Source organism: Lepidochelys kempii, chromosome 9 (genome assembly GCF_965140265.1).
Source record: "Lepidochelys kempii isolate rLepKem1 chromosome 9, rLepKem1.hap2, whole genome shotgun sequence".
Taxonomy (NCBI): domain Eukaryota; kingdom Metazoa; phylum Chordata; order Testudines; family Cheloniidae; genus Lepidochelys; species Lepidochelys kempii.
The window spans coordinates 32,177,175-32,190,172 of record NC_133264.1 but is presented as its reverse complement, the minus strand read 5'-3'; the positions used below and the strand labels follow the sequence as shown (position 1 = coordinate 32,190,172).

Sequence of the window (12,998 nt, the reverse complement as noted above, 5' to 3'; positions counted from 1 at the left end):
CAATCACAGACATGAAGGTCGCTATCTTACAACAAAAAAACTTCAAATCCAGATTCCAGCGAGAAACTGCTGAATTGGAATTCATTTGCAAATTGGATACTATTAATTTAGGCTTAAATAGAGACTGGGAGTGGCTAAGTCATTATGCAAGGTAGCCTATTTCCCCTTGTTTTTTTCTATTCCCCCCCCCCCCCCCCGACGTTCTGGTTAAACTTGGATTTATGCTGGAAATGGCCCACCTTGATTATCATGCACATTGTAAGGAGAGTGGTCACTTTGGATGGGCTATTACTAGCAGGAGAGTGAGTTTGTGTGTGGGGGGGGGGGCGCGGAGGGTGAGAAAACCTGGATTTGTGCTGGAAATGGCTCAACTTGATGGTCACTTTAGATAAGCTATTACCAGCAGGAGAGTGGGGTGGGAGGAGGTATTGTTTCATGGTCTCTGTGTATATAATGTCTTCTGCCATTTCCACAGTATGCATCCGATGAAGTGAGCTGTAGCTCACAAAAGCTCATGCTCAAATAAATTGGTTCGTCTCTAAGGTGCCACAAGTACTCCTTTTCTTTTCATGGTAGAATAGACAAGGCCTCAGACAAAATCTGCTCAGCTCTCAGGAGCAGGCACCCACTATATGGAAACTGAAAACCCAGTGAAGATACAGATATTGTAGCTTGATTGTTTATGGGCTTAATAAGCATTCTTAGATGCAAGTAATGAGTTCTGTACACATCCCCTAGATATGAAAAGGGAAAGGGTCTCTCTTTTAAAGTGTTTTAAACAAGAACAGGCCATAAATCTCCTAAGGTTAAATATAACACAATAATTCAGACCAAATTCTTAGAAGTGCTGCCAGCTTCCAAAAGGCAGAGTAGAGGGCAGACTGGTCTATTGTCATATTTAAGCAAGGTCCTCTCTGCTCAGCTCTGGCATATTTCATATATACTAATTCCACTCCTCTTTAACATAATCACAGAGACACTGAACTCCTGTAATAAGTTTTAATAATACTTTTATCCTTATTACTCTGCTTGGCAAGTAGCATTGTGATATTCTATGGACAGTTCAATAATTTTGTCCACCATAATAATAGTAGATTTTAATGGTGTCCTGGCTCTTAGATCACTCAGTCTTTAATTTTTTTTGTTTTTCAGAGGAAGAAAAAGTTGCTTTTGTTAACTGGGTAAATAAAGCTCTTAAAGATGACCCTGACTGTAAGCATCTCCTTCCCATGAATCCATCAGATGCCAGTCTTTTTAAGTCACTTGCAGATGGCATCCTCCTTTGGTAAGTCAAGAACTAAAGAAAGAATAAGAAAGTTGTTCTCTGAAGGTCAAATCCTGATCACATTGAAATCAATTAAAGTTTTGCTGTTGATTTCAATAACACCAGGGTTTGACCTTTAATCAATACTTCTAACAAGTCATAGGATTGGGGAAAATCCTTTTCCTATAAATCCTTCTTTAGTGAATATATATTTTAAGTGTAACCTATTTAAAGAGTCCTATTTAAAAATGATGTGCTTTGCATAACTGTGTGTGTGTTATAAATCTGATTGGCTGGAGAGTTTTCCACTTTAAACCAATGGAATTATATCTTGATCAATGCACGTAGCAGGAATAATCAGACTCTTCACAACTTAGATCATTGTACCTCCCATCATGCTCATTAACAAATAATTAGATCTCTGCAGTTTCTAATATTAGAAAGCATTGTCTAGTGGTTAAATCACAGGACTGGCAGTCAGAAGATCTGAGTTTTACTCTTGACTCTGTTACAGATTTGCAGGATGTCTTCCAATTTCTCTCTGCTGCAGTTTTCTGAATTAGTAAAACTGGTATTTGCCCATGTCACAGGAGTACTGAGGGCCTAATTCATTATTAATTAATAGAAAAGGGCTTTGAGATCCTTCTATGGAAGGCACTACAGAAGTATAATATGTTAGCTGTAAGATTTACACTCTCATGTTACAGTGGCTCTCAACATAAATATATTCAATTCTGCAGTTGTCTGAATCTTCCCGAGAACTTTGTTAGCAGTACAATCAGAGCTGGACTCCTAAGCATAAATCTGACTACTCCACTTTCTTATTTCCATGTAGGTTTTATGGTTTCTAGTTTTATTGGAAGTTGTTTTTGAAGGGGAAAAATAGGAATTTACCTTGGTGCTTTCAATATATGAAGCAACACTTTTAGATTTACCACAAAAAAGTGATGCTAATGTTTTGTTTGAAGTACCATTGTTTGGAGAGATGGAATAAATTCTGACTTTTTCTTCCCCAGCAAAATGATTAATTTATCCAAACCAGATACAATTGATGAAAGAGCTATTAATAAAAAGAAGCTCACTCCTTTCACTATTTCTGTAAGTATGGCATCTTTTCTGGCACAACCTAATTATATTACAGGAGGCTATTCCTATAGGTTTGTTTAAATGGCAATTTTGCTGTAGATTGAAATGGGAGCAGATCAGGCCCTATGTGTGGATTTCAAGGTGTCAGACAGCCTGGTGGCATTGTTTGCTTGCATGGGCTTGTGTTTTCCTGGAGATCCATAGGACACTGATCCTTGATGAAATGCAGAGCTGACCTTTCTCCTTTCAGCTTCTAGATCTTTAATATTTTCATTGGCTGCTACCTACCTTCTCTACTTTCCTGGTCTTTCCCCTTTCCAGGGGTCACAAGTGAGGCTGCTTCTTAGCACTCTCTGCAGTGCCAAACATACTATTGCTGATGTTCCCTGTCTTAAATCCTAAATTGGGCCACCTGCTAGAAGTAGGGCGGCCCATGCCATAAGCTGGTTGTCTGTCTCTCAAAAATTAAATAGAAACAACAAGCTTAGAATTTGGCTGTCTGCATCTTTAAAGAAACAGATAAAACCACAAAGGCAAGTACTCAGTTGCAGCGCTTGAAAATAAGGCCTGGGCTCTCTGGGCTAGCTCCTCCTCCATCTCAATCTCACCCAGCACTACCCCTGAGCAGCTGCAAGCAAGCCTTCTTAAGTGGCCTGCTGGCTCTTAATTAGTCAGTGTCTTCTCCTGGTTCTTCTAGGTCTCTGAAGGTCTTGCTGAAGCTTACATGATGCAGGTGCCTATGTGGTAAGGGAGAGGTATCACACAGTTACATTTCCCCTCCAGGAGTACTCCACTGTTCAGTTCTCTTGTGAATTCTGTGCTTTTGTTTTTCCTCTGCATTGCAAAGTACTGGAGCAAATGAGCCATAGAAAATAATCAGCAAAGTAAATTGTTCTTTGTGTGGTTATCTTTTTTCCCCCCAAGATGGAGTCATTATGGAAGCCCATCTTCAGTAGTTTCTGAAGTAGGGGTAGAGTTAGCACTAAATATGTTTTTAAAATGTCTGAAACCACCTTTTTGTACTTCTGAACTACATACCGAGTGTTCAGTTACTAGACTGATAGGGCCACATAAGTACCTACCATAGGTAAGTATGCAGACAAAACATTGCTTACATAGTGTTTTGGATAAACAAGAAGCACCCTGACATGATTCATTATTAATTAGTTTATTTAGTATTAACATGCACCTAGTAGCCACAGCTATGGATCAGGACTCCATTGTGCTAGGCACTGTACAAACAGACAAAAGACGGCCCCTGCTCCCAGACAGCTTACAGCCTAAATATAAGACAAGAGACAAATGGATGCAGACAGATGGAGTACAAGGAAACCTACAAGGAGACAATATTGGTCAGCATGAAAGGCACTGGTATTAGCAGCTTAACCATTGTCAATTTTAATTGTAGGCATCATGGCAGAGGAGAGTTTTTAGGAGGAGTTTGGAGGATAATGAGGTAGCTTTATGGGAGCTTATGCGGAGGCTAGCATCAAGTGTTCCATAGTGAATGAGAGATAAGTAGGGTGGCGATTGGCCAAAAAGGGCCTTGAAAGTGAAGAAAATAAGCTTATGTTTGATGCAGTAGGGAAGGGGAACCAGAGGAGGCATTCAAGAGAGGGTTGAGATGGTCAAAGGATGGGCTAGGAGAATTATCTTTGGAGCAGTATTCTGAATGGATACAAGTGAGGCATGACTGCTTTTGTCAAGGCCAGAAAAAACAAAGTTGCGATAATCTAGACATGAGATGGTGAGAGCCTGGATCAATTTTTAACTAGGGCTGTCAATTAATCACAGGTAACTCAAAATTAATCGTGATTAATCACACTGTTAAACAATAGCCAATTGAAATGTATTAAATATTATGGACATTTCTACATTTTCAAATATATTGATTTCCATTACAACACAGAATACAAAGTGTACAGTGCTCACTTTATATTATTAATTACAAATATTTTCAGTGTAAAACTGATAGAGAAATAGTATTTTTCAGTTCCTCATACAAGTACTGTAGTGTATTCTCTTTATTGTGAAAGTGTAACTTACAAACGTAGACTTTTTTTTTAACATAACTGCACTCAAAAGCAAAACAATGTAAAACTTTAGAGCCTACAAGTCCTACTTCTTGTTCAGTCAATTGCTAAGACAAACAAATTTGTTTACATTTACAGGAGATACTGCTGCCTGCTTCTTATTTACAATGTGAGATTAGGCATTTGCATGGCACTTTTGTAACTAGTATTGCAGGGTTTTACCTGCATTCTGCCATATATTTCGTGTTATAGCAGTCTCGGATGATGACCCAGCACATGTTTGTTTTAAAAACTCTTTCACAGCAGATTTGACAAAATGCAAAGAAGGTACCAATGTGAGATTTCTAAAAAGAGCTACAGCACTCAACCCAAGATTTAAGAATCTGAAGTGCCGTCCAAAATCTGAGAGGGACAAGGTTTTGAGCAATGCTACTATTTTGTATTGCATTCTAGTGAATTACCAAACCTAATCTGAGTATTCATCTAATGCACTGGTTTTTGTAACTTTAGAAACTCACAGAAGAAACAAAGGTGGTGACTACTATTTTAAAACTAACAAACTGACTGGCTAATTTAGTTAATGTTGATGTTTCAATTAGGAAAATCTAAATCTTGCCCTGAATTCTGCATCAGCTATTGGCTGTACAGTGGTCAACATTGGATCACAAGATCTAAAAGAAGGAAAACCACACTTGGTATTAGGTCTCTTGTGGCAGATCATTAAAGTTGGTCTTTTTGCTGATATTGAGATCTCCAGAAATGAAGGTAAGAAAGGAAGTAATGTCAGGTGCTCTCTCTCTCCCTCCCTCCAACTTTTCAGACGTCGGGAGCAATACGGCTTTCATTCACCTTTCAATTCACCTTTCATTCCTGTCCAGGACTTGTTCTTCCCTTAAGCCCAGCCCTGTCATGTCCCTACATATGAAGTCCTGCCATCTGGTTGGTCGTTGGTCCCAGATCTGACTGACCTTTGTTGTGTTTGCATTATTTTCTTTGGCATCCTGTCATCTGTTTGTCTTCTGCAGTGCCCCACTATCATAAACTTTTAGACTGCAGCCAGTCCCATATCCTGAATTCACATTATACTGTCCTTCTAACTTCTTTTGTCTTAAAATCATTCTACTTTACACTGGCCATCTTTCAAAGAACTCTTACCTCTACTGCTTCTAGCTTTCTGCTATCTATTTAATTTAATGCAGCTGTTTTCAAACCATAGAATTACTGTTAGTACATTGGGCTGATACTTTCACTTTATGACTAATGTTTTCATCAATACATAATTTAATCAATTTCTGTGTGGCCCTTGTAGTTAAGGCACATCTTCTTTTACTCATCCTTGATGGAACCATTGGCACTGGCTTCCTAGGTACATATAAAAGTATACTTATTCTGGTGTCAGTTGTGATAAAGTATGCAATTTGGGATTAAATGTTTTGTGACCATGATAGCAATAATTCGGCTTTCTTTCACATTCACTTTTAGCTCTTATTGCTCTGCTAAATGAAGGGGAAGAACTAGAGCAGCTACTGAAACTTTCCCCAGAAGAGCTCTTGCTACGTTGGGTGAACTATCATCTGGCCAATGCAGGATGGCAGAAAATCAACAACTTCAGTGAAGACATTAAGGTATATATTTGTCACTCTAGTAAGTGAATACAGTCATGCCAAAATGTAATATTTTTAAAAACAAAAGATTGAGACCAGAATTAGTGATCTGCTTTTTATAGGTACATATTCACCAAGTGTGTCTAGCACTGCGCATTCTTTTGACCACCCATGATTATATTGTTTAGTTGCTGATGCTGTGTATCAACTAAGGATACACAACCCAAACGAAGCACTTTCCACATAGCCCAAATAGCAGCCCATATTCAGGAGTCCAGAAATTCCTAATTGTAATTAGAACCGTTTGGGATGAATCGCACACTCCCATCCACAACTTTACACCTTGCCCTTTAACCCTTCCCATGAGGCCTCACTTACCTTTGTTATCTTGTGAGGAGGAGAATGTGGCTTTCAGCCATCATCTGGCTCATCTGTAACAATAGGTGATTGTCCCTCCACCACAGCTTGGGGTGTCAAGAGACCACTCCCAAAGAAGACACATCTGGTGTGCTTATTGGCCCCACAATCCAAGGAAAATCCCTCCCAGTTACGGTCCCAACCAATCCTGCAACAAAGGAGGCATACCAGTGCCTTGCTGCGGATTCAATTCACTGACTTCATGGGGTTGAAACACACTCTGGCTCCACTGTGGCAGCTGGTAGATGTATCCTTCTCCTTTCTCTAGTATCAGCCAGGCAGTATAAAGTGTGCTTGGTGCTGCATTAAGTCCAATAAGAGACAACAGCACTTTTAAAATTAAAAGTGAAGGGAAGTGTTCCCTGTGGGTAATAAGTGAGGGGATTCCATGGACATCTTCCCTCCACTAATTTCAGAATAACCATTAAAGATAATTATGTAGCTATCTCTGTATTCTTTATGAAATACTAGGGAAGAGACTATTTACAAAGAAAATAATTAACTGGCTTTCTTTTAATGAAAGAGTGCAAATCTAATCAAAATGACCTTTAATATGCAGGACAAGTATTAAATATTTTTAACATTTGCTGCTTTTATCAGAAAGACAGGTTTATCCCTCTTTCTTTTTTGTTTGTAAGGGAACAGGGAAAGCAAAAACATGTATTGAACATTGTATCTAATACATATAATGAATGATAAAACAAATAGACTCCTTTTAACTGGGGCATCTTGGTCCACAAACTATTGTCCAAGTTAATTGGCCTATTAAGAGAAAAGGCCATTTTAAAAAAAAGCTGTTTGAAAAGACTTAACTAAAATATTGTTCTGACTCATAAAAATGAGATCCACATCATTTCATTTTTATTTTCTTTTTATGAAAACTTTATTTAGTAACTTTTGTATCAAAAGACTGGAGCTAGAATTTCACTCCTATTTAACATCTGCCTTAAATATATTTTAACTCTTAGAACTGGCTAGTACATTCCCAATAAGAAGAATTTTATTCTGTCATGATTAAACAGAAGTCATTCCTATTCACTATGTCATTTGGCTAAACTGATTCTATGTGAAATGTCTCAGTGAAGTGGCCTTCTTGATTAAGTGGATCTTGACTAAGGGCCTGATCCAAAATCCACTGAAATCAGTGCAAGTCATATTGACTTCAATGATCTTTGCATCAGAGCCTAAGTGCAGTATACTATATTAAAAGGAGCAAATATTTGCTTATTCCCTACTATTATATTGTTTGTTTTAGGATTCAAGAGCCTACTACCACCTGCTGAATCAGATTGCACTCAAAGGAGACAAAGATGATGAAATTCCCATTAACATTGACCTTTCAGGATTTAATGTAAGTATCCTGAGGGTCAAAAAGATACCTATGTCTATTTAACAGAGACCCCATCTACATATCCAGGGACTTGGTTACATCCAGAATATGGTTCCATTTTGTAGTGCAGACAGGAGCATAATGAAACCATGAAAAAGCTTTGAACTCTGCAGGATTGGTACAGTTTCAGGATAATGTTGAAACATGATTAGGTGCCTGTCACAGTTTCCAGGGGAACTGTGTCCGTATTTCCTCCTGCCCACATGGTCCATTTAGTGCTCAGTTATATCTCAGGTCTCCAGCCATCACCTGTGTCTGAGCAGGGACCCTTGTCCCATTCTTTCTGACCAGGGGATTTGAAGGCTGCACAGCTCCCTGCCTTACACTGTGATATCCCCAGTAAGCTAGTCTGCCTAAAGGCCAGTGCCTGTGCTTTGCTTTCTCTGAAGTCTATGAATAGTGTATCGCCAGCAGTTACCAGTTATCACACAGCAACTTCTAAGCAAGCATCTTTATTCTGAAGGGAAAAGATCAGAGAAAAAATAATAAAAACCATAAATAGATTTAAACACACACTAAGCTTACCAGGAGTCACCAGTCTTATGGGGGTCTAGTTAGCAAAAGTTTTTCTAACCCTTCTGCAAGGTTGGGGTCCCCTGTGGACAGAAGGTCCTGTCCATTTCCTGAATCAGAAAGAAGGCCTTGTCCTGGGTCAGTTTAAACCCAGCCTTTTTATTTCAAAAGTCCTTTGCCTGTTGGCCTCTGGAAACCTTACTGTGACCCAGTATATGCAAGTCTCACCAGAAGTGGTAATTTTCCGGAGATATTTACAACCTAAGTTATTCACCTTAATCACTCCTATGACACTTTTTAGGGTTAACTGAGGCTGTCTGTGGGAATTTCTACCACCTGCACACAGGATGAAGAAGGAGATTGGCTGTGCCAGCCATGGGAAAACCTCCCCAATTACTGGCTGCTGGCAACACAAGCGCTCCACTCCTACTCTTTCCCAGTGCAGACTAACAATTTACACACTGTGTTACACTCAAGCGCCCAGTCCCTTATGTGCTGGGCACCAGCAATGTACACCGATCCGCCGCCTCCATGGAAGCAGTGCACCCCAGTTCACTGGTTTCACCTCAGTTCAACAGCCTCTTTAGCACAAGGCACTTAGATGAGTCCATAGTAAAAACAAACTTGTTTATTTAACAGAGCTTGAGATACAGTTTCTAATAAAAGAAAGTATAAGGGCTTGGAATCAGAGGTTTACATTTAAAAGAAAACCATAAAATGCAATCTGTAGCCTGTCCTTCTTAATAAGTTACTTTCCTGTCTAATAAAGTATTTCTCACCCAACGATGAATCTGTACGGCACTTGTCCAATCCAGAAAAAGCTGGGATTCACCTTTCATGAGACACTCCCACTGGCAGAGTGTCTCCTTCGGAATGGATAGCATCATGTGCCTTTTCTTCTTCTCTTAAACAGTTCCAGACTATGGTCTCCTAGACCCAGGGGTTCAGAGACTTTTACTGGAGTTCTTTTATCTTTGTAAATGCTCAAGACTGCATCTGATCCAGACAGTAAACACGGGGCTGGCTCCATGGATGTCAATTGTTCTCAATGCTGATTGAGTCAGCTCTGACCCTCCCCCACAAATTTCACTTCCTGCAGTTTTGGAATGCAATATCCTAGATGTTACATAACTAATAGACTGTCCTGTACAAACATCTAATAACCATCACACACAACACCCTGCAGTGAAATACTGAGAAGATGGTCAGACACCGGGGTAATATATCTGCCTGGGCATGTCTGTGCATCAGGACCCCCACTATTTCTAGTTCCTGGAGGAGCGGTGGTAACCCTCTTCTCCTCCTCCCTCCCGATTGCCCTCCCCCCCGAATTGCATGCAATCCCTGGCCTACAGTGATACATAAACTATTCATAAACTTAATACAACATAGTCCAAGAGATTGCCTGAGGTTGCAATATCTGTCACAGTGCCTTCTACCTTACAAGGTGGAACTGTGTCAGGGAAAACTATTTTGCAGTCAGGTCTCCCAAATATAGATGTCATCTTAGCATCCTATTCTTGGGTTCTATTCTCTTCCCCAGCTGAAGAATTCTAACTGGGTTGCCCAGTTGTGTTCTGGAACTCAGCCTGGGAAAAAGAATGAAGACTTGTATTCTCATGTTGCTTCTTCAAATCGGATGGCATTCAGAGGTAGGAAGGTTCCCTTCCATTCATCAGCAATGATGGAGGGTGTGGGAAACTTCAGGCCACAACAGCAAAGGGGCAGGAGTGTGCAGAACCCTTCCGTTGAGCCTTAACCCAGCTGAGGGTCAAAACATTTCTCCTCTTGAGGGTGCTGAATAAGGTTAGTTGAAAAATTTCCATTGCAACTGTTTGACAGAAAATTGGGTTTTTGGCTAAATGAAATTTTTCATGAAAACTTTGTTTTCTGTGCAAAAAATTTTTTTGTTAAAAAATAAATACCATAACCCTGCAATATTTTGTCTGAAAACCAAAATATTTGTTTTCTGCTGAAAAATTTCAATATTCATTTCTACCAAAAATTTGAATTTTTTTCTATGCCTCCCCGCATATTTTGACCAACTCTATTGCTGAGTACAATGGGCTTACTCCTATATCAGCGTTATAGTGACTCCTCTCAGAAAATGACAAGCTGACCTAGAGTTCTGAGTTGCTGAATATAGAAAGTGGGATTTCATTATTTGTTATGAAAAATCAGACATTTTGGAAAGCTGATGGAGTCTCTATAAGGGGATAACAGGGTGTCAGCTGTCAAATAACTCCTTAGTATTTTTAGTAAATTGTCCTGGTAAACGCTGCGTCTTATGAAAGCCATAAACTTATTGATCACTCATCTCCTTGCTGCTGCTAGAATTACAATAGCAAGGTGGTTTTGAGGAAGAGTGACTCCCCTAGAACTACTGATTTGTATCAAAAAAAGTGGGGGAAATTCTAGTACCGGAAAAATAAATCAATCATGCCAGAGTTCCTCAAGGGAGAAGGAAAAAGATAACTATTTAGAAATCTGGTGAAACTTTTTTGAAGTTTGCTGGAAAAGGGTCATCACCCACCACCAAACCTGACAATTTGAGAACTTTTTTGAATACTAAGGAAGGGAGAAATCCTTTCAACAACAGTGAATGTTGAACTAAAAATTAAGATAATTAAACTAATGATAACAGATATGAGGAAAAAGGAGAAAAGTTTAATATCACAGAGTTTTGGTAATTACAACTAACGAACAGGTTACATGTTTAAATGTAAGAAAACCAGAATTTTGGACATAAACATGAGATTATGAAAGACTTTAGCAAACACCACCAACTGACAAGCCAGAAAAGGAAGATGAATAGTAGAAAAGCATCAGCCACAATATGTAATCAATACCACAAAGTTGAAGAGAGTGACTGATAGCAGTTCTCATCAGTACAGCTATAGGGACTTCCATAGTATATAAACAATTATAAATTGGTCTAAGTTTATCTCTTTTTAAGTTGTAAAACAAGTTTTATAAGATTTCTATTAAAAGAATGAATCCATTAATAAAATAAGAATTAAAAAAATCAGCTACCGAGTGACACAAAAATACACAGCACTTTATAGGAGTTCTCTTCTCCCTCAAGCTATTCCTGTGCCAAAGCTCTGCGATGGAGACCCCTGTTTTTTCTTTTGGATTTTGGGTGGCAGCCATGGCTTCCCAGCCTACATGGCCATGGATATTTATTGGCTGTGATCTGAGCAAAAGATGAGCAGTAACTATTGGGACTATATGTACATCTACATGCTGCATATGATGTGGGTTGGGTAGACTGAATTCTTCTAGGTAAATGAATAATGCAAACAAACAAAAACCCCTTCTACAAGTTACACAAACTGCTCGCTAATTGATGACATGATTTTTGATTGTCAGATTATGTTCAGGTTTCAGAGTAGCAGCCGTGTTAGTCTGTATTCGCAAAAAGAAAAGGAGTACTAGTGGCACCTTAGAGACTAACCAATTTATTGGAGCATAAGCTTTCGTGAGCTACAGCTCAGTTTCCACGATATGCATCTGATGAAGTGAGCTGTAGCTCACGAAAGCTTATGCTCCAATAAATTGGTTAGTCTCTAAGGTGCCACTAGTACTCCTTTTCTTTTTAGATTATGTTCGCTAACTTTATGGCAATTAAGAGGATTCAACAAGTGTTTGATTATGTTTTAGAAGAAAAAAGGATGACAGATTGTCACCTTATGAAAAAGGTCCCAAAAATACCTTCATTCTGAACAAGGTCTACATCCACATATTGTATGCTGCGCCTAATCTTTAATTATGATGCAATTAAGATGAGAGTCCAGAGAAACAAAAAAGAACCTGAAAAGCCAAACTTCATTAAAAATGTTTTTTCTTTTTCTTTTTTTAACTTTCTTTTCTAGGAGAAAAATGACTTGAAGAGGGCTGAATATATGCTTCAGCAGGCAGACAAACTAGGCTGCAGACAGTTTGTTACTCCAGCTGATGTAGTTGCAGGCAACCCTAAACTTAACTTGGCTTTTGTTGCAAATCTATTTAACACATACCCATCGCTGCACAAGCCTGACAGTTCCATGTATGATCTCAATTTACTAGAAGGTGAGCTCTTTCAACCTGTCCTAGTGAGAAATAAGAACATTAAAGAGTGTGCATAACACATAGAAGTTAGGTCTTCTGACTGGATTGTCCCCATATGATTGTGCCTATGTAAACACTAATATATAAAACTACAATTAGTTTTTCAAGTATTAGCTTGTTGTAGGAACCTCCCTCATTCCAGATATCAGAATGTGGAGTTTCCCTCACTGGTGCTGGCCCTGACAAAAGGCCGATTGAAGCTTGGTCTACACTATTAAGTGTTTCTAGGATAGCTATGTTGGTTGGGAGCGTGAAACAATCCCACGCCCTGCCCAGCCAATTTAGCTATGCCAGCATCTCCTCTGGTGCAGATGCAACAATTCTGACAGAAGAATGCTTGTGTCAGCATAGTTAATGTCATTCGGGGAGGTAGCATAGCTATGCCAGCAAACTCCTTTTGTCAGCATATGCCACCTTTCCATTAGGTGCTGTTACTGATATTTCTATACCAGCATAGCTATAGCAGCAAAGTCTCTGTATTGTAGATAAATCCTGATTCCTGAATAACCTTCAGCCACTTCATTTGCTGAGAACAAAATTTCCCCCCCATGAGTTCCTGAGGATCCCCCCCACCCCTTCCT

At 39.2% G+C, this 12,998-nt stretch overlaps 1 protein-coding gene across 4 annotated transcripts in view; it reads left to right on the top strand.

Moving 5' to 3' along the window:
- Nucleotides 1-12,998, top strand: part of PLS1 (plastin 1) — an 83,785-nt gene that overhangs the window by 49,094 nt on the left and 21,693 nt on the right. For all 4 annotated transcript variants that reach the window (XM_073359778.1, XM_073359782.1, XM_073359780.1 and 1 more), the window contains 6 exons: nucleotides 1,153-1,285; nucleotides 2,281-2,362; nucleotides 4,983-5,148; nucleotides 5,866-6,008; nucleotides 7,660-7,755; nucleotides 12,183-12,378. In XM_073359778.1, the coding sequence (XP_073215879.1) occupies nucleotides 1,153-1,285; nucleotides 2,281-2,362; nucleotides 4,983-5,148; nucleotides 5,866-6,008; nucleotides 7,660-7,755; nucleotides 12,183-12,378 (816 nt within the window). The remainder of the gene's footprint in view (nucleotides 1-1,152; nucleotides 1,286-2,280; nucleotides 2,363-4,982; nucleotides 5,149-5,865; nucleotides 6,009-7,659; nucleotides 7,756-12,182; nucleotides 12,379-12,998) is intronic.